The sequence below is a fragment of the Schistocerca americana genome, chromosome 2 (assembly GCF_021461395.2).
Source record: "Schistocerca americana isolate TAMUIC-IGC-003095 chromosome 2, iqSchAmer2.1, whole genome shotgun sequence".
Taxonomy (NCBI): Eukaryota; Metazoa; Arthropoda; class Insecta; order Orthoptera; family Acrididae; genus Schistocerca; species Schistocerca americana.
In genome coordinates this window covers 195,637,433-195,661,552 of record NC_060120.1, presented here as the reverse complement: position 1 = coordinate 195,661,552, position 24,120 = coordinate 195,637,433, and the positions used below count along the sequence as shown (strand labels likewise).

Below are 24,120 nucleotides of genomic sequence, written 5' to 3'. Positions count from 1 at the left end.
CTGAGGTTTAGGAAATGAGGAGAGTTTGGGAAAGTCACCCAGAACCCTGGATCAGGGGTGACTTACAGGACAGGATGAGAAGGAAAGACGCCTGTTGGGACTGCACCAGATAAGATTTAAAAACCTGAGAGTTTAAAGGGGGAAGGTAGGGTAAGATGCAAGACAGATTAGTGACAAAACATCGCACATGAATTAAAAGAGCAGGAAGCTAAGTGCATCCTATGTGGCAGAGACGGGTGGGGGTGGGGGATGGATGTGGGGGGACAGACAGATCAGAAGATAAATTTTCTTTTTCTTTTATTTTATGACCTGTCTAACTCCCCAGGCCTCCTCCCCACCACCATCTCTACCTGCTGTTATTAACTTGTGCACAGTGTTTTGTCAGTAATATCTGTATTGTGTATTATCCCATCTTCTATCCTTAAGCTCTCAGGTTTTCAAATCTTGTCCAATGCAGTCCCAAACTATCAGTCTTTCCTTCTTATCCTGTCTGGTAAGCATCCTCTGATCTGGGGTTCTGTGTACCTTTTCCAAACTCTCTCCATTTCCTAAACCTTATTAATCCTTTTGATTCGCCTCTCTTCCTCCCCTTTAACACTTCTGCCAAAAGAACAATCCAATGGATCTGAAAGCATGCAAATTTCAATACTTTTGTACGTATTTTCTCCTGCTGCCACTTAATGAGTAGATTTTTTTATCTATCAAGTTACCTTGCATTGCTTTTAGTTTTTGTGATATGTAACTAAAATTGATAAACTAATTAAAGCAAAAAAATACACACATCCACTAAGTCAGCATGTTATAAACATATCATCATGAAGGACAACTTTCAGGGATGTGAATTCAAGTAAACACAAATTCTTGTTTAACTATTTCAAAAAAATAAAAAATGAAAAAAATCATGCTAGTCCATAAATTCACATTAACATAATTCAATAACTGAATTTCTTTCAGCAAAATTTCTTGGTATCTAGCTAGATAACTATCTTAAATGAAGCCATCATCACAGGCAAAACTGAAGGATTATTTCCTGTATTTCCATTCCTACTCACCCTACAGGTGAAATCAATGAAGTTACACAAATAACAATATGGCAAGGACAGATTGCTACTTACCACTAAGAAAATAATTCGAAAAATATTTCAGATTTTGGTCAAAATCCTTCTTTAGAAATAGAAAATTCATACACACATAGGGCTATTGTTTCCAGGTGCTAAGTCAGGCCTTAGGGCCAGGAGGCAGCAGCTTTTTGTGTGTCAATTATGCTTGTGTGAATGTGTGTGAGTTTTCAACTTCTGAAAAAGGATTTTGACCAAAAGCTGAAATATTTCTAGAATTCTGTTCCATTGTGGATTAGTTCCGCCTCTATATGGCAAATAGTAATTTATCCTTGCCATATTGTTGTTATTCCATCCAGGACTTTCCATTGTTTAAGTTACATAAGTATTTAATCTGAAGCAGAAGCTGTGATGACAACGATTATAACAGAGCAGTTGGCTGGGTTGATAGATGTGGGGAGAAGGTAGCAAAGGATGCAAATGGTAAGGAGAGGTTGCGGAATAGCACAAGGCAGTAGCGAGAAACACAGATGACTGAGTGGATGCACAATATATGATGGAAAGAACAGTTCGGGGGGGGGGGGGGGGGGGGGGGGGAGTGAGAGATTAAGAGATAAAGAGATATATGTATATACGTAGAAGTAGAGGGGGAGAGTGGGAAGGAAGAGAGTAATTTGGAGACGGAGTTAGGGAAGGGAGAGAGAAGGAGTGAGGGGTGGAAAAGGGGGAGGGGGAGGAAGGGAAGAGAGAAAGAGAGAGACAGAGAGAGAGAAAATGACCACATGATTTTTTTGCGGGGGTGTGGGGTGTGGGGGGAGGAGAGGGAAGAGTGGTGGGAGAAGGTAGTACATGGCCTGGGCAGGAAAGGAGTAGTGCAGACAATGACTGAAGAGAAAAGCAAAATGGCAAGGTGAGACAGTGGGAAACACTTTAGTAGAGGTTTAGGCCAGGGGGATTGTGAGAGCACAAGATAAGCTGGAGAGACAATTCCAATTAGTTCAGATAAACTTGTTCTTGATTGAAGTCTCCAAGTTGTATGTGCAGTGAAGTAGTTGTTAACATCTTTTGTGTTGTAGTGCACAGTACATTTGGCAAATGGATGGTAAAGTTTGCGAATTGCCTCAGTTCAGCAATCACCACTCATGCGAGCACACAGTCTTACTGTCATACTGACTCAGAATGCTGCACAGTAACTGTGGCATAACTAATTTATGATAGGGCTGCTTTCACACATGGAACTGCTTTTTATTGAGTACAGAATACCTGTTACTGGATGCAGTAGAAGGTGGTGGGCAAGTGTGTAGGACAAGTATTGCGCCTGGATCATTCACAAGGAAGTGACTCACTGGATGTAGGATTGGAGTAGAAAAGATTGGAATAGGGATGGACAGGATTATATAGGTTGGCTGGGCAGCAGAACATTACTTTGGGTGATATGGTTAAGATGTTTGGTATGATTATCCTCATCTCAGGACAACAATAGACAGTTGAAGACCTGGTGTAGCATGCAGTTGAGCTTCTCAAGTCCAGGGTAATATTTGGTGATTAGTGGTGTGTGGATTGGCTGCTTGCTAACAAATTTATTGCTGTCAGAGGAGGACAAGTCATGGGAGCTCTGTTTATGGATGAACTGGATAGGACATTGTCTATCAATAAAGGCTCTGGCAGCATTATTGACATATTTTGACAACTCCTGTTTTTCAATGCAGATGCAGCATCCACAGGTGGTGAGGATGTAAGGAAGAGATTTTTTGACATGGAATGAGTGACAGCTGTTAAAGTAGATGAATGGCTGGTGGTTTCTGGCCTTGATATGAACAGATATATTTATGGGACCACCTGAGAGTTGGAGATTGACCATCTAGGAAGGTGGCTCATTGAGTTGAGAAGGACAAGGTGAAATGGTTTTAGAAGTTGGCAGTGAGGTTCCTGAGGAAAGAGTGAAGGTTGTCCTTGCCATGCGTGCAGATCATGAGAATGCCATCAATGAATCTAAACCGGACGAGGGGTTTTAGGCATTGACTAGAGATGAAGGAATCCTCCAGCTGGTCCATAAATGGTTAGCATAGGATGGTGCCATATGTTTACCTATGGCAGTACCATGGATTTGTTCATACATATGGCCTTCAAAAGTGAAATAACTGTAGGTCACAACGTGGTTGACCAGGAGTATAAGAAAAGAGGTGGTGAGTGTTGTATCACAGGGTAGGTGGCATTCCAAGGCGCCATCTGTGCTCACATGGGCCATCCTGAAGGAATCTTTTCTCTCTAGCCAACACCTTAACTGCTTGTCTGATTCACATTTACTGGTCATATTTTCATGATTCAGGCTCATGGCAAGGACAACCTTCACTCTTTCCTCAGTAACTTCAACACCTGCCCACAAAACCACTTCACCTGGTCATTTTCAACACAATGATCCACCTTCCTAGATGTTGACCCCCACCTCTCGGATGACTCCATAAATATGTCCTTATATATCTAGCATGCCAACCAGCATCAGTATTTTCACTTTAGCAGCTGTCACCCACTCTATACCTATAAGTCTCCTTCTTTACATGCCACACCAACTGTTGATGTCACAACTGCAGTGAGAAGCAGAAGTTGTCAAAATTGCAAATAATCCTGCCAGAGCTTTTACTGATACAGAAAATCATATCCAGCTTATCCATAAACATATCCTGGTACCAACTGACGGCCATGCCATCCTCCACGACTGCTACTACTTGGCCAAGTAGCTCCTCAATTGGCATCATGAGGATGAGTGCACCCCATTCCAATCCTCTCACCAAGGAAACATTCTTGGCAGTATAGGGAATTGAAGATGGGTCCTCTGCACAGCAGTCAGACAGACTGATCACTCAGTTTCCTCAAGTACTGTGCAGCATTCTATGTGGGCCCAACAGGTAACTGACTGTTTACTCACATGAATGGGACTGCTAAACTCTGACAAACCAAAAACTAAACCATCCAGTTGCCAAATGTCCTGGTCATTACAACAAAACTGACTTTTACAGGTGCTTCACTATGCATGGCATTTGGATACTTTCATATAGCGCATGTTTTCTGAAATACAAAGGTGGGAATTGTCTCTCCAGCAAATCCTGCATTCTCACAATACCCTTGGCCTAATCCTCCACTAACCTGTTTCCCACTGCCTCAACTTGCCTTTTCCCTTTTCTTTTCTGCCCACATCACTCCTTACCCATCCAAATCATGTACTGCCTTCCCCACCACACTTCTTCCACCCAAGTGGGTATTTTCTCTCTCTCTCTCTCTCTTTCTCTCTCCCCTCTCCCCTTTTGCCTGTCTTCTTCATTTTCAACTTCCTCTCTTTCTCCACCTCCCTTCTCACCTCTCCCCCTTTCTATATCTCTTTAATTCTCTACTGTCTGTAATACTTTCGTCTTGTTGTACAGCCACTGAGTCATCTATCAAAAGACCTGCCTTTTTCTAACTACTTTATGTCATTCCCTACACCCCCGCCCCTTTTCTTCCTTCCTTACCTCCTCCCCACTTCCTTCAGTGCAGGCAACTGCTTTCAATAATGATAATCAGTCTTGTCATGGCCACAGGAGTGTGCATTTGTGAATCTGTGTGGTTGTATGTGGGTGAATGTGTGATCTTTTACTCACAAAAAAGCAAAAACCCAAAAGCTAGTGTGACGTTGTGGTCAAATTTATACTTTGGCTACTTCTGTAGTTTATGGGTCAGGCACTGCTTTTTAGGTCAGAGATCTTGCAAACGCAAACAGATCTCTAGTCTTGCAGTCTGTGGATAGCTCTCATTCTATGAAAATTATTAAAGTGCTTTACAAATATTCTATGATAAATCATTTAGTAGCTGGGGCTGTACCGAGTGGCTAGCATTCCAAAACAATGAAGATAACTTTAAACTGACAGTAGAATGTCTGATCAACAATTAACCTACACTGAGTAAGGACAAGACTGTTGTCATGAAGTTTTTACTACATTATAAGCAATCTCAAGCAGACATAAATAATGAATCACTGTCTACAGCTGAAAAATCTGATAAACATAAATTTTTAGGCATTTTGATTGACGAATATCTTTCATGGAAAGTGCATATTGCTACACATGTAAAAAGATTAGCTATAATATTTCATTACTAAAAGTGTCACAAACATAATAACTTATGCTGTTCTTAAATAAATATACTATGGATTAATCCACTTTCATTTGCAAACTGGAGCTGAAATTTGTGGTGAAGCACACACTGTCTACAAGGGGACTGCAAAAAGTAAGTTACACATTATAATGCAGGCCACATAACTTTTATTGAATGCTTCACTATACTTCAAAGTGATAAAGATATCTGACACTATTTTTCAACATAGTCACCAAGTCTCAGTAAACAACAGTTGGAATGTTCTACCAATATTCAGTTAATCAATGATAGAAATTTGCCACTGGTCACAAAGTGATTGGATAACCAATGTGTGAATACCCTCATTATCAGAAAACCTGCAGTTCATGGTAACTGGTTCCTCTGTTTTCTGGGCATTGTCATCTATGGTTGATGTTGCTGGTCTTCTTCTCACTATCACCAACATTTGTGTGGCCTGGGTCAAACTGCTGGCACATTTCACTATGGCTGGGTGTGACATTGCATTTGATCCATGTATCACCAAGAATTTCATGGTGAATCTGTGTACAATTCAGATGTTTTGCCCACAAGGATGACACTGTCCCGCGTATTTCAACTTTGGAGCATGTTTCGAGTTGCTGCATTATTCACTCCCACACTGTGATACACCTGTTGTCTATACCACAGTATAACTGAGTCTGCAGGAAACCCTTAACATTCTTAGCATCGGATGACATATGTAACTCATTTTTTGAGATACCCTCATAAACGGATAGAATATCCAGGCTTCAGACAAGAGAAATTAGGATAATTCCTAATATAATTAAACACCAGTCCTGTAGGGACCACTTTGTCAGGTTCACTAAAAAAATTCCAGAAGATTCGTAATTTCACGCCAGCGATGTGTTGGAGCAAAATGAGGTTGGCATCCCTGCACACACCTGTGTTTGATGTGTAACTGCCAGACACTTCATTGCTGCATGTCTGTTAGTTTCTGCTCAGTACTGTATTGAGTAAAACACTGTGTCACACACTTTGTGAATTTCAAGACGGCAGAATTAGGGGAGCAACACGTCTGCATTAAATCTTGCATGAAATTCAAGAAAATCTTTGCAGAGACACAGAAAAATTACGCACCAAGCATACAGTAATGAGTGCTTAAGCCATACTCAGTTTCACAAATGGCTCAAACAGTTTACAAATTGCCGGATGGAAGTTAAAGATGAACCTCTTTCAGGACACCCTTTGATGTCTACTGACGATGTACATGTCAGGGTTGTCAACAGAATTCTGTGGCCAGTCGATCACTGACTGTCCAAGAGATTGCAGATTGCAGTTGGATCGTGTCATGAAATCCTGGCACAGCAGCATGGAGTGAATCACGTCGCCACCACTTTTGCCCCACAGCTCATGACTCAAGACCAGAAAGACCTTCACCTCACTATCTGTGAAGACATTTTGGATCATGTAAATGAGAACAAGATATTACTTAAGAGAATCATAACTGGTAATGAGCTGTGGTCTACAGTTATGATGTTGAGACCAAGGTTCAATCTTCACAAAGGGTCAGGAAAGGTTTTCTAAAATGTCAGGTCAGGTCAAATGTCAAAGCCATACTGATAGTTTTTTTTTGGCTTTGAAGGATTAGTTCATCATGAATTCATTCAACAGGAACAACTGTTAATCAATGAGTCTATCAGGACATGTTGCGATGCCTGCAAGAAAATGTGAGAAGGAAATGGCCTAAATAAGGTGAGGCAATTCACGGCTCTTGCATCACAATAATGCACCCAGACCTTCATCCCTGTTGGTGTGGGACTAATGCACAAAAAACGAAATCACTGTGCTGCTTCATCCTCCGTACTCTCCAGACATGCCCATTGCAAGGATGAAGATTTGCAATGACATACAAGCTAAAAGAAAAATCACAGATGGCGCTTCACATGAACCAACAAATGGTGTACCAAGACTGCTTCTTGAAATGGAAATGACATTGGGAGTGGTGTATCAATTGTGGAGGAGAGTATTTTGAAGGAGATGATGCACAATAAATAATAGGTAAGTGAAGAAAAATTTTGTGGACAAAGTTCCAGAATTTTTTGAACAGACCTCGCATACCGATTGTGTATGCGTCATATGTGCTTAAGACAATTACGTTTGTAAAAAAGAATGAAACATTGAGCAAATGAATTGTATTTATTTTTTATTTATTTATTTATCCATCCATAGACAATAAATATTGTATGGATGTTGTCCAAAGTACACGTAAGTTTATGGGAAACAATTTGTGCAAAAGAAACATACAAAATTTTACATTAAGTAGTACAAAGAATAATACGTACAAAAATGTACAAAAAATGTACAAAGAATAATACTTGGTCATACTAAACACAATAATAAAACTTTTTATACTTGTATACTAACAGTATTCTAACTGCATAGTCTGTCTGCCATAAGACTTCACTTTTGTCTTCCCTAAACAGGAAGACCTTATGAAACTTCCTGGCAGATTAAAACTGTGTGCCCGACTGAGACTCGAACTCGGGACCTTTGCCTTTTGCGGGCAAGTGCTCTACCATCTGAGCTACCGAAGCACGACTCACGCCCGGTACTCACAGCTTTACTTCTGCCAGTACCTCGTCTCCTACCTTCCAAACTTTACAGAAGCTCTCCTGCGAACCTTGCAGGACTAGCACTCCTGAAAGAAAGGATATTGTGGAGACATGGCTTAGACACAGCCTAGGGGATGTTTCCAGAATGAGATTTTCACTCTGCAGCAGATTGTGCGCTGATATGAAACTTCCTGGCAGATTAAAACTGTGTGCCCGACCGAGACTCAAACTCGGGACCTTTGCCTTTCGCGGGCAAGTGCTCTACCATCTGAGCTACCGAAGCACAACTCACGCCCGGTACTCACAGCTTTACTTCTGCCAGTGCCTTGTCTCCTACTTTCCAAACTTTACAGAAGCTCTCCTGCGAACCTTGCAGAACTAGCACTCCTGAAAGAAAGGATATTGCGGAGACATGGCTTAGCATGAGCATGTTTTGGAAATTCAGGTTCTTCTTGGTTTTTAAATTTTGAGCTTAATGAAGTTGTTGCATTTGTGAAATAATTGTTGATGTATTTGGCAAATCTTGTTTTTTATTATTGATAATTTCTGTGTTTTTGAGAATGATGTCCTGGTTTTTGCATCTCTTTCCTTTTTCAGTCTTCACAATACGCCATATGGCTTTTGATTTGTTAGCAGACTGTCTTATTAAGTTGTCATTACTCATAAATTTTGCCTTGGCAATAGCTTTTCGATGTACCCTCTTGTAATTCTTAACATATTTTATGAACTGTGGATCTGTAGATGTATTCAGTTTTGAATTTAGTCTCTTTAGAGTTTCACAAGAAGTTTCGATGCCAGCTGTGATCCAAGAACTTGGCTTTATTGTGAACTGATGTGATTCTTGACAGCTTCTTTGGAAAGCACATTTTGAAATATCCCATGAAAATTGAAGAAAAAGTGTTATATGCATCATTTGTATTTGTTAGGGACAGCACTTCTGCCAAGGACTCACTAGTTAGGATATTTGTAAATTCTACACAGTTTTCAGTGGAATTTTTTTTTTCATACATGAAGTACACTTTTTTTCTTGCAGTGACATTGAAGGAAATTTAAGGACAAGAGCCTTATGGTCTGATAATCCCAAATCAGTATTTGTTACTTCTACTTCTGTGGATTGTATTGGATTGGTTGGGGGGAAGAAACCAAACAGCGAGGTCATCGGTCTCATCAGAGTCGGGAAAGACAGGGATGGAAGTCGGCCATGCCCTTTCAAAGGACCCATCCTGGCATTTGCATGGAGTGATTTAGGAAAATCACGGAAAACCTAAATCAGGATGGCTGGACATGGGATTGAACCGTCATCCTCCCGAAGATTGTATATCTGAAAATATATTATCTATAAGGCTGTTTGTATTATATGTTATTCTTGTGGGTTCATGTATGTGTGGAAACAGATTGAAACTACATAATAGATTAGGAATTGATTGTTTAGCCTATTTTCATTCATAAGATTTATGTTGAAATTCCCATAGACAACTACAGTGGCTCTTTCAGTAAAAGGAATGTTAAGCAGTGTTTCTAATTGATTAATGAATATGTCTGCATCCCAGTAGGTGGTCTGTATTTGCTATGCTATGACTATGACTTTTCCCTGTATTTCATACAACTGTATAGATGATTTTCACACTCAATGATTCAGCTTCACACCTTCTTTTGTACCTGATACTTGAGTTAGTAAAGATACATACACCTCTGTTTTTGACATTTTTTCTACAGTACTGACTTGCCAACTTATATGGATGAATATTAACAGGGTGTATATGTGGACAAGGAAAAAAAATTCCCGGGTTTCTCCCAGATTTCCCAGTTAAAAATACACTTTCTCCCGGGTGAAAACATACTTTTTCCCTGTTAACTGACAGGATATTTTCTCTTGGAACTGTATAACTTATCAGTCCTTTAAATGATTATGGTTTTATACACGGGCATAGAATTTCCCAGCGCTTTAGAAAACTAAACACAGGGAAGAAAACACGTTTTGGAAAGATCTTTGATGTGCAGCAACATGTACGTTGCATATTTTCATATTATGAAAGTTTAAATACGAATTCCACCAAACACCACATGTTACTTTAAGAAGATTTGAAATCGAGATTGCGATGCGCTTTTGTAAGCCAGTCATAGCTCATGTCATGTGATCTCGCCAGCCGATGACAGCGGGTACTCAGAGCTTAGGACACATGATGTAGTCAGCCAATAGCAACATCACTGTTAAGTAGCGCGAACACACAAATAGAAAAAGTTAATGGTTTAAATTAATATACATAGTGTTGCTACACGAAGTGCAAAGCTTTCACATATAATATTGGTCTATAAGATTAATACGCTGCAAGAGAAGCTAAGCTTTCACATATAATGTTGGTGTTTTATGCGCTTATTACACTGTAAGATATATCACACAAATGTGCCAGTAAAATTTTTAATAACGACATAAATGTCTGATCATCTGGGCTCGAAATTCATCTAAATGGCTCGTTATCAAAGAGTCAATTTTTAAATTAGAGTCAAACGCTCTGTGATTTAAGAAATTCATCATACATTCTCGCACGGGATACAGTAATATCTTAGCAAGCACGGAGACAACAAGAAGAACTGCACCACAAAATGAAAAAATTGCTTAGTAATATACTTTGTTGAGTATCGGTTCTTACCAGTCAAAATTACAAAAATTTAACTGATAACATAAACAATGGAAAATTCCCGGAATTCTAAAAAATTCCCGGGTTTTTCCTGGTTTTGTCCCGGATGAAAAAATTACCGGGTTTTTCCCAGATCTCCCGGTTGTCCCGGGTCGTATACACCCTGATTAATGATACTTAGTTCAAAACTTCTGCACCAATGTTCCATGATGCACATTCAGTCAATGTTTGTACCACTCACTGCTACCTCAAGTTCCAGTGACTTATTTCTAAGGCACAGAATGTGTAGGCTTAAAATCTGCAGGTGACTAGTGTGAGAACTGGTTACAGTTTTATTTATGTTTTGTGCTGTCATATTTGTTCCTGTCTCCTGGTGAGATACCAAAACTCCTTGAGAAGGACAGGTTTCCTGCACCTCTCGGGACGTACCTGTACATTGGGCTGCAGTGAGTTGCTTGTTGCTACTATTGGTGCTGCTGCTAATGTACTTAATACTGCCAGATGGTGATGCTGTTTCTGACACTTCCAACGGTGGTTCTGCCGCTACTGCTGTGCTTTCTTGTGAACTTGGAGTCTTCTCGTTTTGCTTGTTTTCATCTAAAATAATATTTGAATGGTGAAGAATTGTAGTTCTCTTGTCGTTCAAATTGCTGTCCATTGCTCTTTCTGTCAACACTTTATCTTTTTTTAAATGCTTTGCTGGTGCTGATGATGGTTCTAATACTTTTACTTCTTTTTGCAGTGCTTTTGTTATGGAGTCTGGTGATGTTGATGCAATTATCATTCTGGTTTTGAATTTATTTTGGTGGTTTTGTATTTCCTTGGTTACCAGGTTTGCCAGATATTCTTTCCCCAAGCCATTCAGGTGAAGTCCGTGTTGTGTGTGGAATCTACATCCAAAATTGCTTCTATCAACACATTTCACTTTTTTAAAATGTCTGCAAATTTTTTCAAACTGATTGTTGTCACTTTTTATTTCCATATTAACACATGACCATCTTACAAGATCATAGAGATGTGGAATATCGACCATTACTATGTTTGCGTGAGTGAGGTTGCTCAGGCACTGTTTAAGATCGCACATGGCACTCCTGTTTCATTTTTGTAGACGTTGTTTGCGCCTCCCAGAAGTACAACAAAGTACCTGATCATGTACCAGATGTGATTATCATAGATGCTTATATTCACTCAAATTTTTCTAAGTTTGGTGGCCAATGTTTATGTAACAGTTCCTAAAGTGCTAATTGATATATTTATGGAAATATATCACTGTTGTAAAAGTACAAAAAATTATGATGTTCAAGACAGTAAAGCATTATGGGCAAATAAAGATTTTTTATTATCATTTTTATTAAATATTAGTTACTAATTTTATTGGTCTCACTTACACAAAGAAATAGGAGAATCATAATAATCAATTGTTAACACAGTCAGCAGAATTATTTTCTGATGGCTACTGCTCTCCATTAACACTTGTCTTGAATTGTTCCGCATTTCTGAAGTTCTCTTTAATAATGAGTTAGAGATAACTAGTGTGTTTGCATTGAAATTTTGTTTCACTTGATCTTGTTGATACCTATTACATCTCAAAAATTCCAAACACATTTCTTCTAGCAAGCTACAGTAAAGTATTATGAAACAACAGCTACACATAATTGGAAGTTTTCAGGTTACAGATTTCTTCATTTGATAAAACAGAGGAAAGGCTGGGGAAATGAGGATATTTACCAAATACAAGGACTGATTTTTCTTTTTCCTTCCAAATTCTGATAGGCATTAATAAAAGACAAGTGTTTATAAAAAAAATGTAAGTCTTTGTAAATTTTAGTAATACAATACGATGGCCTTGTAATTATGATAACTAGTAAAGTCTTCAGATTCAAGGAGACACTGCTAGGTGTGATAGCAGAGAAACTAAAAATGTAAGACCAGCAGCGGACAGTATTTGAGATCCTGAGGGATCCTCAAATCATAGAAAGTGAAATAATTACTCTGCACTGCATTTGCCATTCAGCAGATTCTTGGTCAGATTCAGCTTACAGAATCAGCTACTCAGGTTTAATTTTCGGTCTGTCAACCACTTTATTTCTGCTTTGTTTGAGCCAGAAAAATATATGTATACAATCTACTTGAGTGGATGTGTGAACTGTTATGCACACACCCACCCACACCCACACTCACACCCACACTCACACTTTTTTTTGAGAATATGTAGTGCATACCTTTAGACATTGGGGACAACATGTGCAAACATACACTGACAGCACCAGCACTATAACCAGCAAGTGTCACGCTATCTGGATCCCCACCAAATGCAGCAATGTTCTGCTTTACCCATCTGAGAGCCATCACTTGATCCTTTAATCCATTATTTCCAGGAACAACTGAGTCTCCGGTGCTTAGGAATCCTGCAGCATAATCATTAATTTATGAAATCATTTAAGAAGTGTATTTTGTAGAGTCTACATTATTGTATTATGGGATACAATCTGAACTAAGGCATAGTAAAATTAATTTTCATAATACTATCTGTTCTTACAAGTATGAATGAAATAAACAGTAGTCTCTTCAACATAATTCCAAAACATCCCATAGCCTATGTTCCTGTAACCAAAACACTATTAATTTTCTCCATTGCCTTGAGACAACATCTGTTCATTCCCACCAGACTTCTGGTTTGCCACTGTTGATGCTGCGCATGCATATGGACCAACATCCAGCACTATAATGGTTTTGCTGTCATGGGACATTACCTCTTACTGCATCCTGACATCAAATTCATCACCTCCTTAATCCTTCCAGCCAGTCAAGATCTGACTTATACTTATTTCAATAATTATTATTGTATGCATATGTTTCCCTATTAAATCGCTGGTTTCTGAAAATTAGGTATTTCAATCTATAAAGAACAGGTATATAGTCTGAAGCATTGCCTAGCACATTTTTTCTAAATTGTTAGGAGTTAATGCATTCATTTCATTTACATACCCAAAGCTCCAAGCCTGTAGTTGAGTGTCACCAGAACTATGTCTTCATCCATTAGGTACTGTGGACCAAACAAGTCACTGGTGCCTCTGTAGACGTAAAAACCACCAGGGTGAAGGAAAATCATCACTGGTCTCTTAGGATTGCCTGTTCTATCTGACAACTGGTATAATGATTCATACATGAAGTTTGACAAAGAGCTAAATGGAAATTCTTTTAAATGAATAACAGTGTAATGTAATTATCATAAGATAGAGAATGAGATAACTTATTTGTTTTATGTATTTGGTTACTACATTCTGGAAATTTTTGAACAAATATTTTAAGAACTGTTGATTTGACAGCTGTTCTTGTAACTAATTACAATGCAGCATTATGTACATAATTTCTGTTTGTAACAATGATGACAGTTTACAAGACACAATATACTTATACAACAAATATATGAAATAAGTTATACACTGAAGCGCCAATGAAACTGGTGTAGGCATGCATATTGAAATACAGAGATATGTAAATGGTAGAATACGGCACTGTGGTCAGCAACACCTATATAAGACAACAAGTGTCTGGTGTAGTCATTAGAATGGTTATGGCTGCTACAATGGCAGCTTATCAAGATTTAAGTGAGACTGAACATGGTGTTATAGTCAGCATGCAAGTGATGGGACACAACATCTCCAAACTAGCGACACAGATCCTGTACAACTATTTCGAGAGTGAACTGTGAAAATCAGAAATCCGGTAAAACATCAAATATCCAACAACGCTGTGGCCAGAAAAAGATCCTGTAAGAACAGGACCAATGATGACTGAAGAGAATCATTCAACGTGTCAGAATTGCAACCCTTTTGCAAATTGCTGAAGATTTCAATGCTGGGCCATCAAAAAGTGTCAGCATGTGAACCACTCAACGAAACATTATTGATATGAGCTTGCTGAAGGTCCACTCATGTACCCTTGATAACTGCATGACACAAAGCTTTACACCTCACCCGGACCTGCCAACACCGACATTGGACTGTTGATGGATGGAAACATGTTGCCTGGTTGGACAAGTCTCGTTTCAAATTGCATCAAGTGGATGGACACAACCTCATGAATCAATGGACCCTGCATTTCAGCAGGAGACTGTTCAAGCTGCTGGAGGCTCTGTAAAGGTGTGGGGCATGTTCAATTGGCGTTATATGGGACTCCTGATATGTCTAGATACAACTCTGACAGGTGACATGTATGTAATCTTATCACTTGCATCCATTCATGTCCATTGCACATCCTGACGGACTTGGGCGACTCCAAGAGAACAATGCGACACCCTACACGTAAAGAATCGCTACAGAGTGGCTCCAGGAACACACTTCTGAGTTTAAACTCTTTCACTGGCCACAAAACTCCCCAGACATGAACATTATTGAGCATATCAGGGGTGCCTTGCAATGTGCTCTTCAGAAGAGATCTTCACCTCCTCATACTCTTACAGATTTGTGGACAGCCCTGAAGGATTCATGGTGTCAATTCCTTCCAGCACTACTTGAGTCCATGGCACATTGTGCTGCAGCACTTCTGCATGCTCGCGGGGACCCTACACAATATTAGGCAGGTGTGCCAGTTTCTTTGGTTCTTCAGTGTAGATGTAGACATGGCTTTATGCAGAGTTTCAAAATCAGACAAAAAAAGTGGCAAGATATTTCGCATCAGCATGGAACAAAAATTCTTTTCTGTGCAAAACAGGCTCTTGTTGCAGTCTCTTGTGACACACATTTCTTATTTGTATGTTTAACTGTCAACAATATCTGTGAGACAGGAAGCAAAAAGGTTCCTCTTGTTAGAGAAGTAAAATTTTCAGTATAAGCAAAAGCGTTTGATAACATCTACTATATCCATTTTTATTTTTTGCATGTATTATAATAATTTATTTCATACTGTGTGCATGTTTATATACATTTCAAAGTTGTTTGAATCCAATGAAGTCAATAATGTAATTGAAAGTAATTGATGTCAGTCTTCTGAAAATGGACATATTGTTGTTACGGGGAAATAACACTGGCCTGACAAGAGCCCCCTTTTCAAAATGTCGCAGCTGTGTATGTAATGCTTCACAAAATAATATATCTCCTAACTTTTAGAGGCATTTTGAGGTGCTCAGAGTAGATTTGTATAAAAGAACAACATTTTGTGATTGCAGTAACCCCAAACAAGATAAGTGGTCCCTTCTTGTATGAAAGTTATAAATGCCTACTGATATAGCCAATTTTGCAGTTGGCCATAACATAGAATAAAAATGCCAACATTCTGACAAAAAGGCAGCACTGGGCTCACCAATTGCTCTCAATTAGCGGCCAATTTACATGGTTTTAAATTTATGTAGACTGCAATATGCTTTAGGTCTGAAGGAATTAATCACTGTTGATTTAAAAAATGCTACACCATTTGACAAATGACATCCTACGGGCAATATATATGCAGAAATGATTTCTAAAATACTTCAAATAAAACAATGGCACCAGTAATAAAATGAAATTTTAAAACACATTTTCTCAAAACAATACCAGAGAAGGAACGTCGCTACTCACCATACAGTGGAGATGCTGAGTCGCGATAGGCATAAAAAAAAAGATAAATTCACATAATTATAGCTTTCAGCCTTTGTCAGCAGTAGACACACATACACACATGCACACACACACTCAAGCAAACACAACTTGCACACACGTCTGCAGTCTCACAGAACTGAAACCACACTGCGAGCAGCAGCACCAGTGCATGATGGGTGTGGCAACAGGTTGGTGGTAAGGAGGAGGTGGGGCGGGGAGGGGGAGAGATAGTATGGTGGGAGTGGCAGACAGTGAAGTGTTGCAGTTCAGACGGTGGGCAGGAGAGAAGGTGCAGAGGGGGGAGGGGGTAAGTAGCAAAAAGGAGAGAAATAAAAAGAAATTAAAAGCCTGGGTGTGGCGGTGAAATGATGGCTGTGTTGTGCTGGAGTGGGAACAGGGAGGGGGCTGGATGGGTGAGGACAGTGACTAATGAAGGTTGAGGCCAGGAGGGTTATGGGAACATAGGATGTATTAGAGGGAAAGTTCCCACCTGAACAATTCAGAAAAGCAGGTGTTGGTGGGAAGGATCCATATGGCACAGGCTGTGAAGCAATCATTGAGATGATGGATATCATGTTTGGCAGCATGTTCAGCAATGACTGCTCCACAGCCTGTATAATGTCCAAAACTGTAAATTTGAAATTTCGTCTTATAATGGAGTTATGCTTGGATTTTATCCATGAATGGAATAGGTAGGTGGTAAAACGATTTTGATTCACTATGTTCACTTCTCTTCACACTTTATGGTGTCTTGCAAAGAAGGAATGCATGTTTAGATATATGTACACACTAATGCTGTCCACAGTCATGCATGTGGCCTTATTCACCAGCAAACTGCCAGTGAGAAAGAGTGTTTACGAAGCTAAGGACGCTTTTCTTATACCTGAGAAGATTTATATCATTTATGAGACCAATTTGAGAAACTGTACGCTAACATCAGGTAAATATTATTCCTGGATCCTCTGTTGTAGCAGTTACAGTATACTACACACAAGTTTTCAATTTGGGGGTTTAATGGACCTGTTACAGAGTTTAACCATTTCCTGAGAAAACCACATTTGCCAAAGTTGCTCCATGTTTTTCAAATCTTTTAATACCTGCCCCAGTATTTGAGCTAATATTTCTGGGTACCACACTTTTTTAATCACCCTTGAACAATAGCTGAAATGTCAGGGGACATACTGGAAATAACAGACTATTATAAGAAAGAAATGTTTCCATTGACTTCTTAAATTTAGCGACTTTTAAGGCATTTATAGGGATTCTATTATTATTGAATAAACTTTACTTACGCTGGTTGTATACACATTAAGTAGCAAACAGTCTTCAGACGTTTTGTCAGTGTTTTCTACCTCTGGGCACCTTGCCCCATCCTCTGTGGCATCCATTACACCTTCCCATGGATCTACTGGTTCTGGTGGCTGTAAAATTGGTCTCTGGTGAGAACAAAGAATTATGTACTTACGTGCATATGTAATAACATAGAGACCAACATTTGATAGTTCTGGCTTATGTCGTCCCATTCAACACACTGAACTTGATCTTTGAAAGATGTTTTATCTGGTCATAAAATGTTTACCCTCGTTTAATCTATTTTGTCCAGGTAGACACATCTGCACAGTTGTCAATGGAAAATAAAGAATGGGTCACACAATTTGAATATAACAACTTGTAAGTTGTGGCATATACTGCACAGTATCAGTACAAGGTTTATGCGCCAACCTAAACGAATGCTGCTCATCAGGTCTTTCAGGCGACGCCTATTGCCGAGAGAAAGCATCGGTTAGTTTCCAATTACGAGAAAAATGACTCTCACAGCGGAATTTTGTGTGACCATTCGATTGAGCGGCCCCAAAGTAATCTAGTGCGATATTCGTTTTACCGATCTGTATTGACAAGAGGAATAAAACGCGAAGAATGACAAGTTCTCCGGCAGTAGCAGCATGGACCAGGGTAGTGCTGTCTCTGCTTGGACTACTGGTTGTTTTTCGTGTTATTCTGTCCCTGTTAACACAGGTCGATAGAACGAATGTTGCACTAGGCTAATTTTGGACCGGTCAATCGAATGGCAACATTAAATTCCGCTTTGAAAATTATTCTGCTTCTGTCGGCACTGGGTGTCGTGTGAAATACTTAATGAGCAGTATTTGTTTTGGCTGACTCTAGCTACACAGTGCAAAAACTAAATCGTAAATATCTGCCGAAACATCACAGAAAAAGCTCGTAACGACCCACAGGATATCTGTATAATGTCAGCTGAATGTTTAGGTAGTTAGTTACACAGTTACCGGTTTACGTAACAATTTTTTGTCACTTTTTGTCTTTCACGTCTGGACTGGTTGTATTTGGGCTCTGTAGATCCAAAGGCTGAACCTATGATTTGGGCCCCACCAGGAGAAATTTTATGATATAGCTAACCATCAAAAACAGCATTTATAACAACTTACGAATTAAATGCCTTAAATGCCGTATTTAAATTTTATTATTCAACTGTACAATATTTCTGATTCGACGAATTGATGAAACGAAGAAAAGAACTGAAATTATTAAGTTATGCAACACAATTTACTGACATTGCTAAGGACAACTACGTACATTAAGAAAAATAAGATTCATGTCCAGGCAATATTTAGTATTTCAGTTGTAAAATAACATATTGTCAACTATAAACAAATGTTATGCACATACAAGATAACAAATGGAACGCACTCTATTACTTGGCTCCTGAGTGGAGTATGATTGGAGCGAAAACTTGCGATCGGTTCACAACACATTGACTGCTAAGACAAGGCCCGTCTCCTCCTGGAGCAGGCAGATTATAGCTTATAAAAGAAACGATCATGTAATGGATTGATGCATCACAGAAGTGGCGCAAAAGTTGATAGCATGCCGCTAGAAGGGCCAGGTACAGCCTCTTCCCCCCTTTTTTTGTAGATATTAACAATCACTAGGTGTAACAGTGCACACGGATCGACATTATATCCACAACGGCTACGTACTGTTACGGAGCACAATACTGTTACATAGCTAAGGCTGGCAACGACCGTAAGCATTCCGGAGTGGCACGAAGTCACCCGACTTCGACCAATCATATAGGGGTCAAATAGAAGTGTGCGACAAGTAACAACTAGGTAAAATTTTACTTTTATTTAATTCAGCTCAACACATTCCCTACGTAGCCTTTAATGAAAGTTCCAAATAATCTTGTCGTCTAATTGGTTTGCACACATACTACAAACTAATGAAGTTGCCATGCTTGTAATTTCTGCACCCACCATAATGCTGTTTTACATGGATGCTGACAAATTTTTTGAGTTGTCTCCAAATGCTAGTAATATAATTACTAGGATATAAAATATACAGGGTGGTCCATTGATTGTGACCGGGCCAAATATCTCAGAAATAAGCGTCAAACGAATAACTAGATAGAACGAAACTTGTCTAGCTTGAAGGGGGAAACCAGATGGCGCTATGGTTGGTCAGCTAGATGGCGCTGCCATAGGTCAAACGCATATCAACTGCATTTTTTATTTGATATTCGTGTAATACGTAAAGAAATATGAATGTTTTAGTTGGACCACTTTTTTCGCTTTGTGATAGATGGCGCTGTAATAGTCACAAACATATGGCTCGCAATTTTAGACGAACAGTTGGTAACAGGTAGGTGTTTTAAATTAAAATACAGAATGTGGGTACGTTTGAACATGTTACTTCGGTTGTTCCAATGTGATACATGTACCTTTGAGAACTTATCATTTCTGAGAACGCATGCTGTTACAGCGTGATTACCTGTAAATACCACATTAATGCAATAAATGCTCAAAATGATGTCCGTCAACCTCAATGCATTTGGCAATACGTGTAACGACATTCCTCTCAACAGCGAGTAGTTCACCTTCTGTAATGTTCGCACATGCATTGACAATGCGCTGACGCATGTTGTCAGGCGTTGTCGCTGGATCACAATAGCAAGTATCCTTCAACTTTCCCCACAGAAAGAAATACGGGGACGTCAGATCCGGTGAACGTGCAGGCATGGTATGGTGCTTCAATGACCAATCCACCGGTCATGAAATATGCTATTCAGTATCGCTTCAACCGCACGCGAGGTATGTGCCGGACATCCATCGTGTTGGAAGTACATCGCTATTCTGTCATGCAGTGAAACATGTTGTAGTAACATCGATAGAACATTACGTAGGAAAGCAGCACACATTGCACCATTTAGATTGCCATCGATAAAATGGGGGCCAATTATCCTTCCTCCCATAAAGCCGCACCATACATTAACCCGTCAAGGTCGCTGATGTTCCACTTGTCGTAGCCATCGTGGATTTTCCGTTGCCCAATAGTGCATATTGTGCCGGTTTACGTTTCCGCTGTTGGCGAATGACGCCTCGTCGCTAAATAGAACGCGTGCAAAACATCTGTCATCGTCGCGTAATTTCTCTTGTGCCCAATGGCATAACTGTATACGACGTTCAAAGTGGTCGCCATGCAATTCCTGGCGCATATAAATATGGTACGGGTGCAATCGATGTTGATGTAGCATTCTCAACACCGACGTTTTTGAGATTCCCGATTCTCACGCAATTTGGCTGCTACTGATGTGCAGATTAGCCGCGACAGCAGCTAAAACACCTACTTGGGCATCATCATTTGTTGCAGGTCGTGGTTGACATTTCACATGTGGCTGAACACTTCCTGTTTCCTTAAATAACGTAACTATCCGGCGAACGGTCCGGACACTTGGATGATGTCGTCCAGGATACCGAGGAGCATACATAGCACACGCCCGTTGGGCATTTTGATCACAATAGCCATACATCAACATGATATCGACCTTTTCCGCAGTTGGTAAGCGGTCCATTTTAACACGGGTAATGTATCACGAAGCAAATACCGACCGCACTGGCGGAATGTTACGTGGTACCACGTACTTACACGTTTGTGACTATTACAGCGCCATCTGTCACAAAGCGAAAAAAGTGGTCCAACTAAAACATTCATATTTCTTTACGTACTACACGAATATGTAATAAAAATGTGGGTTCCTATTTAAAAAACGCAGTTGATATCCGTTTGACCCATGGCAGCGTCATCTAGCGGGCCAACCATAGCGCCATCTGGTTTCCCCCTTCAAGCTAGACAAGTTCGTTCTTTGTAGTTTTTTCGTTTGACGCTTATTTCGTGAGATATTGGCCCAGTCACGATCAATGGACCACCCTGTATACCGTAAGTATACAATTATGAATTTCTTTCTTTCACAAAATTAATTACATTTTGCTCTTTTTACTTTTGAATTGCCCACTAAAACGCTCATGGTGGTTGTTTGAACAAGGGCCCAAGTAGGCGGGTCCCTGCGGACAAGGAGCCCATTGGCACACAATAGAAAGCAACGGAAGAAATGAGGAAAAAGTAACATTAGTTTTTCACTCTTTCTCTTCGTAGTATCCTAAAAATTTTTAAGTATTCTATACACATTAAAAAAGTTCTGCATCACCTCGGTTTCTTAGAGTTCCGGAATCTGCACAGTAAATTGGAATAGAGATCAACATAAACATCATTTCCGTGCTTTTTATTGCTCATGAAAACCACACATTGCATGTTGTACCACCATGCAGCGAGACCTTCAGAGGTGGTGGTCCAGATTGCTGTACACACTGGTACCTCTAGTACCCAGTAGCATGCCCGTATTAGTCGTAGCATACTATCCACAAGTTCATAAAGGCATTGTTGGTCCAGATTGTCCCACTTCTCAACCGCGACTCGGCGTAGATCCCTCAGAGTGGTTGGTGAATCACATCGTCCGCCCTTTTCAATCTATCCCAAGCATGTTCCATAAGGTTCATGTCTGGAGAACACGCTGACCATTCTAGTCGAGCGATGTCGTTATCCTGAATGAAGTCACTCACAAGATGTACACGATGGGGGCGCAAATTGTCGTCAATGAAGGCGAATGCCTTGCCAATATGCTGCCGATATGGTTGCACTATCGTTCGGAGGATGGCATTCATATATCGTACAACCGTTACGGCGCCTTCCATGGCCACCAGCGGCATACGTCGGCCCCACATAATGCCACCCCAAAACAGCAGGGAAACCTCCACCTTGCTGCACTCGCTGACAGTGCGTCTAAGGCGTTCAGCCTGACCGGGTTGCCTGCAAACACGTCTCCGGCGATTGTCTGGTTGAAGGCATATGCGACACTCGTCCGTGAAGAGAACGTGATGCCAATCCTGAGCGGTCCATTCGGCATGTTGTTGGGCCCATCTGTAACACACTGCATGGTGTCGTGGTTGCAAAGATGGACCTCGCCATGGACGTCGGGAGTGAAGTTGCGCATCATGCACCCTATTGCGCACAGTTTGAATCGTAACACGATGTCGTGTGGGTGCACGAAAATCATTATTCAACGTGGTGACATTGCTGTGAGGGTTTCTCCGAGCCGTAATCTGTAGGCAGCGGTCATCCACGGTAGTAGTAGTCCTTGGATGGCCTGAGCGAGGCATGTCATCGACAGTTCCTGTCTCTCTGTATCTCCCCCATGTTCGAATAACATCGCTTTGATTCACTCCAAGACCCCTTCTTGAGAGCCCTTCCTGGCGCAGAGTAACGATGCGGACGACATCGAACCGCGGTATTGACCATCTAGGCATGACTGAACTACAGATAGCATGAGCCGTGTACCTCCTTCCTGGTGGAATGTCTGGAACTGATCGGCTGTCGGACCCCCTCCGTCTAATAGGCGCTGCTCATGCATGTTTGTTTACATCTTTGGGCGGGTTTAGTGTCATCTCTGAACACTCAAAGGGACGGTGTCTGTGATACAATGTCCACAGTCAACGCCTATCTTCAGGAGTTTTGGGAACCGGAGTGATGCAAAACTTTTTTTGATGTGTGTATATTCCTACGTTTCTTCTCATCTTTAGTGATGATCCTTAACTGACCTTGGATATTACTGAGAGAAATGACATAGAGAAACTACAATGAGAACATCGGAAGAAACGAATTCAGGAGCATAAAAGAAGTTGTCGAAGGAAAAAAGTAGGTAAATTAGCCATACAGGGACATACTTTGCAGTTGAAAACTACTACGTCCTATCTGATACATCTCAAACCGTGGCAGCCACAGCGGATAGGCTACATACGTTACACACTAAGGAGACAGAGGGTACTGCACAAAGTGACCACCCTACTACCAATACAACTGTATGAATGACAGTTTTCATTCTTATTTGTGTATTGCTTATTCATAGAAAAACGAAGCGTACGACAAAATTTAGTGAAAGCGGTAGTCAATATTACATAGTTGTGTCATTTTGTTGAGCTCGTATCCCTATATTCGTTATCACGTCGATAGTGTGTGTGCAGTCTGTTCGCTGCATCTTCCATCGTCCTTTGTGTAAATCAGTGGGACATAAATTCAGTACTCTAATAAAAATGACATGAGCAGCATTTACAATCCTGATTACAGTTTTATGACATCCAAATACTTTTTCACAAAACGTTGACATTCAGACAACTGAGATTAACTTTCAACTTTCAGTCCAAATAATCACAATCAGACTGATTTTGCGGACGCAGCAGCAGTAGTAGGTCTACACCGGTAGATAAAAAGTGTAACAATGGAAGTTTTACGATGCATAATTAAACTGATTACCGTACGTGAATGAACCAACAGTTAAAATTTACGAACTCACAATAGTTCTGATACATCAAACTTTCCAAATTTCGCATATATGTTTGATGTAATTACAATTCTCGTAAGAGTATTTTCAACATGAAAATTAGTAAAACAAAATTTTCAAACAGTTAGATGTGAATAGTTATGGGCTGCCCTTGCGTTATTTTAATTGTTAACAGTTGCGGCGAAATTTAAAATTGTACAAAATTTATGTACCGTACTGTAGTGTTTTTACTTTTGTTTGAAATTACATAAATGTGACTAAGTTTGCTTTGCAAGCAAATAGATCTTTTGCATAATCGAATAACAATAACATTCCTTGTACACAAGAATAACATAATGATCAGCAACGAACATCAAGCGAATCCAAGGGGGAGCGGTGTGGGGCGCTGTAGGGCTGCTTGCCCTCCCTGCCAGAACATCTCTTTCTTCTTAATCT

The 24,120-nt window shown here is 40.1% G+C and overlaps 1 protein-coding gene across 1 annotated transcript in view; it reads right to left on the bottom strand.

Moving 5' to 3' along the window:
• Positions 1–24,120, bottom strand: part of LOC124595191 (esterase E4-like) — a 150,736-nt gene that overhangs the window by 61,160 nt on the left and 65,456 nt on the right. The window contains exons 2-4 of the mRNA XM_047133813.1: positions 17,288–17,416; positions 13,405–13,564; positions 12,639–12,824 (exon numbers count right to left, since the gene is read on the bottom strand). Of these exons, the coding sequence (XP_046989769.1) occupies positions 12,639–12,824; positions 13,405–13,564; positions 17,288–17,416 (475 nt within the window). The remainder of the gene's footprint in view (positions 1–12,638; positions 12,825–13,404; positions 13,565–17,287; positions 17,417–24,120) is intronic.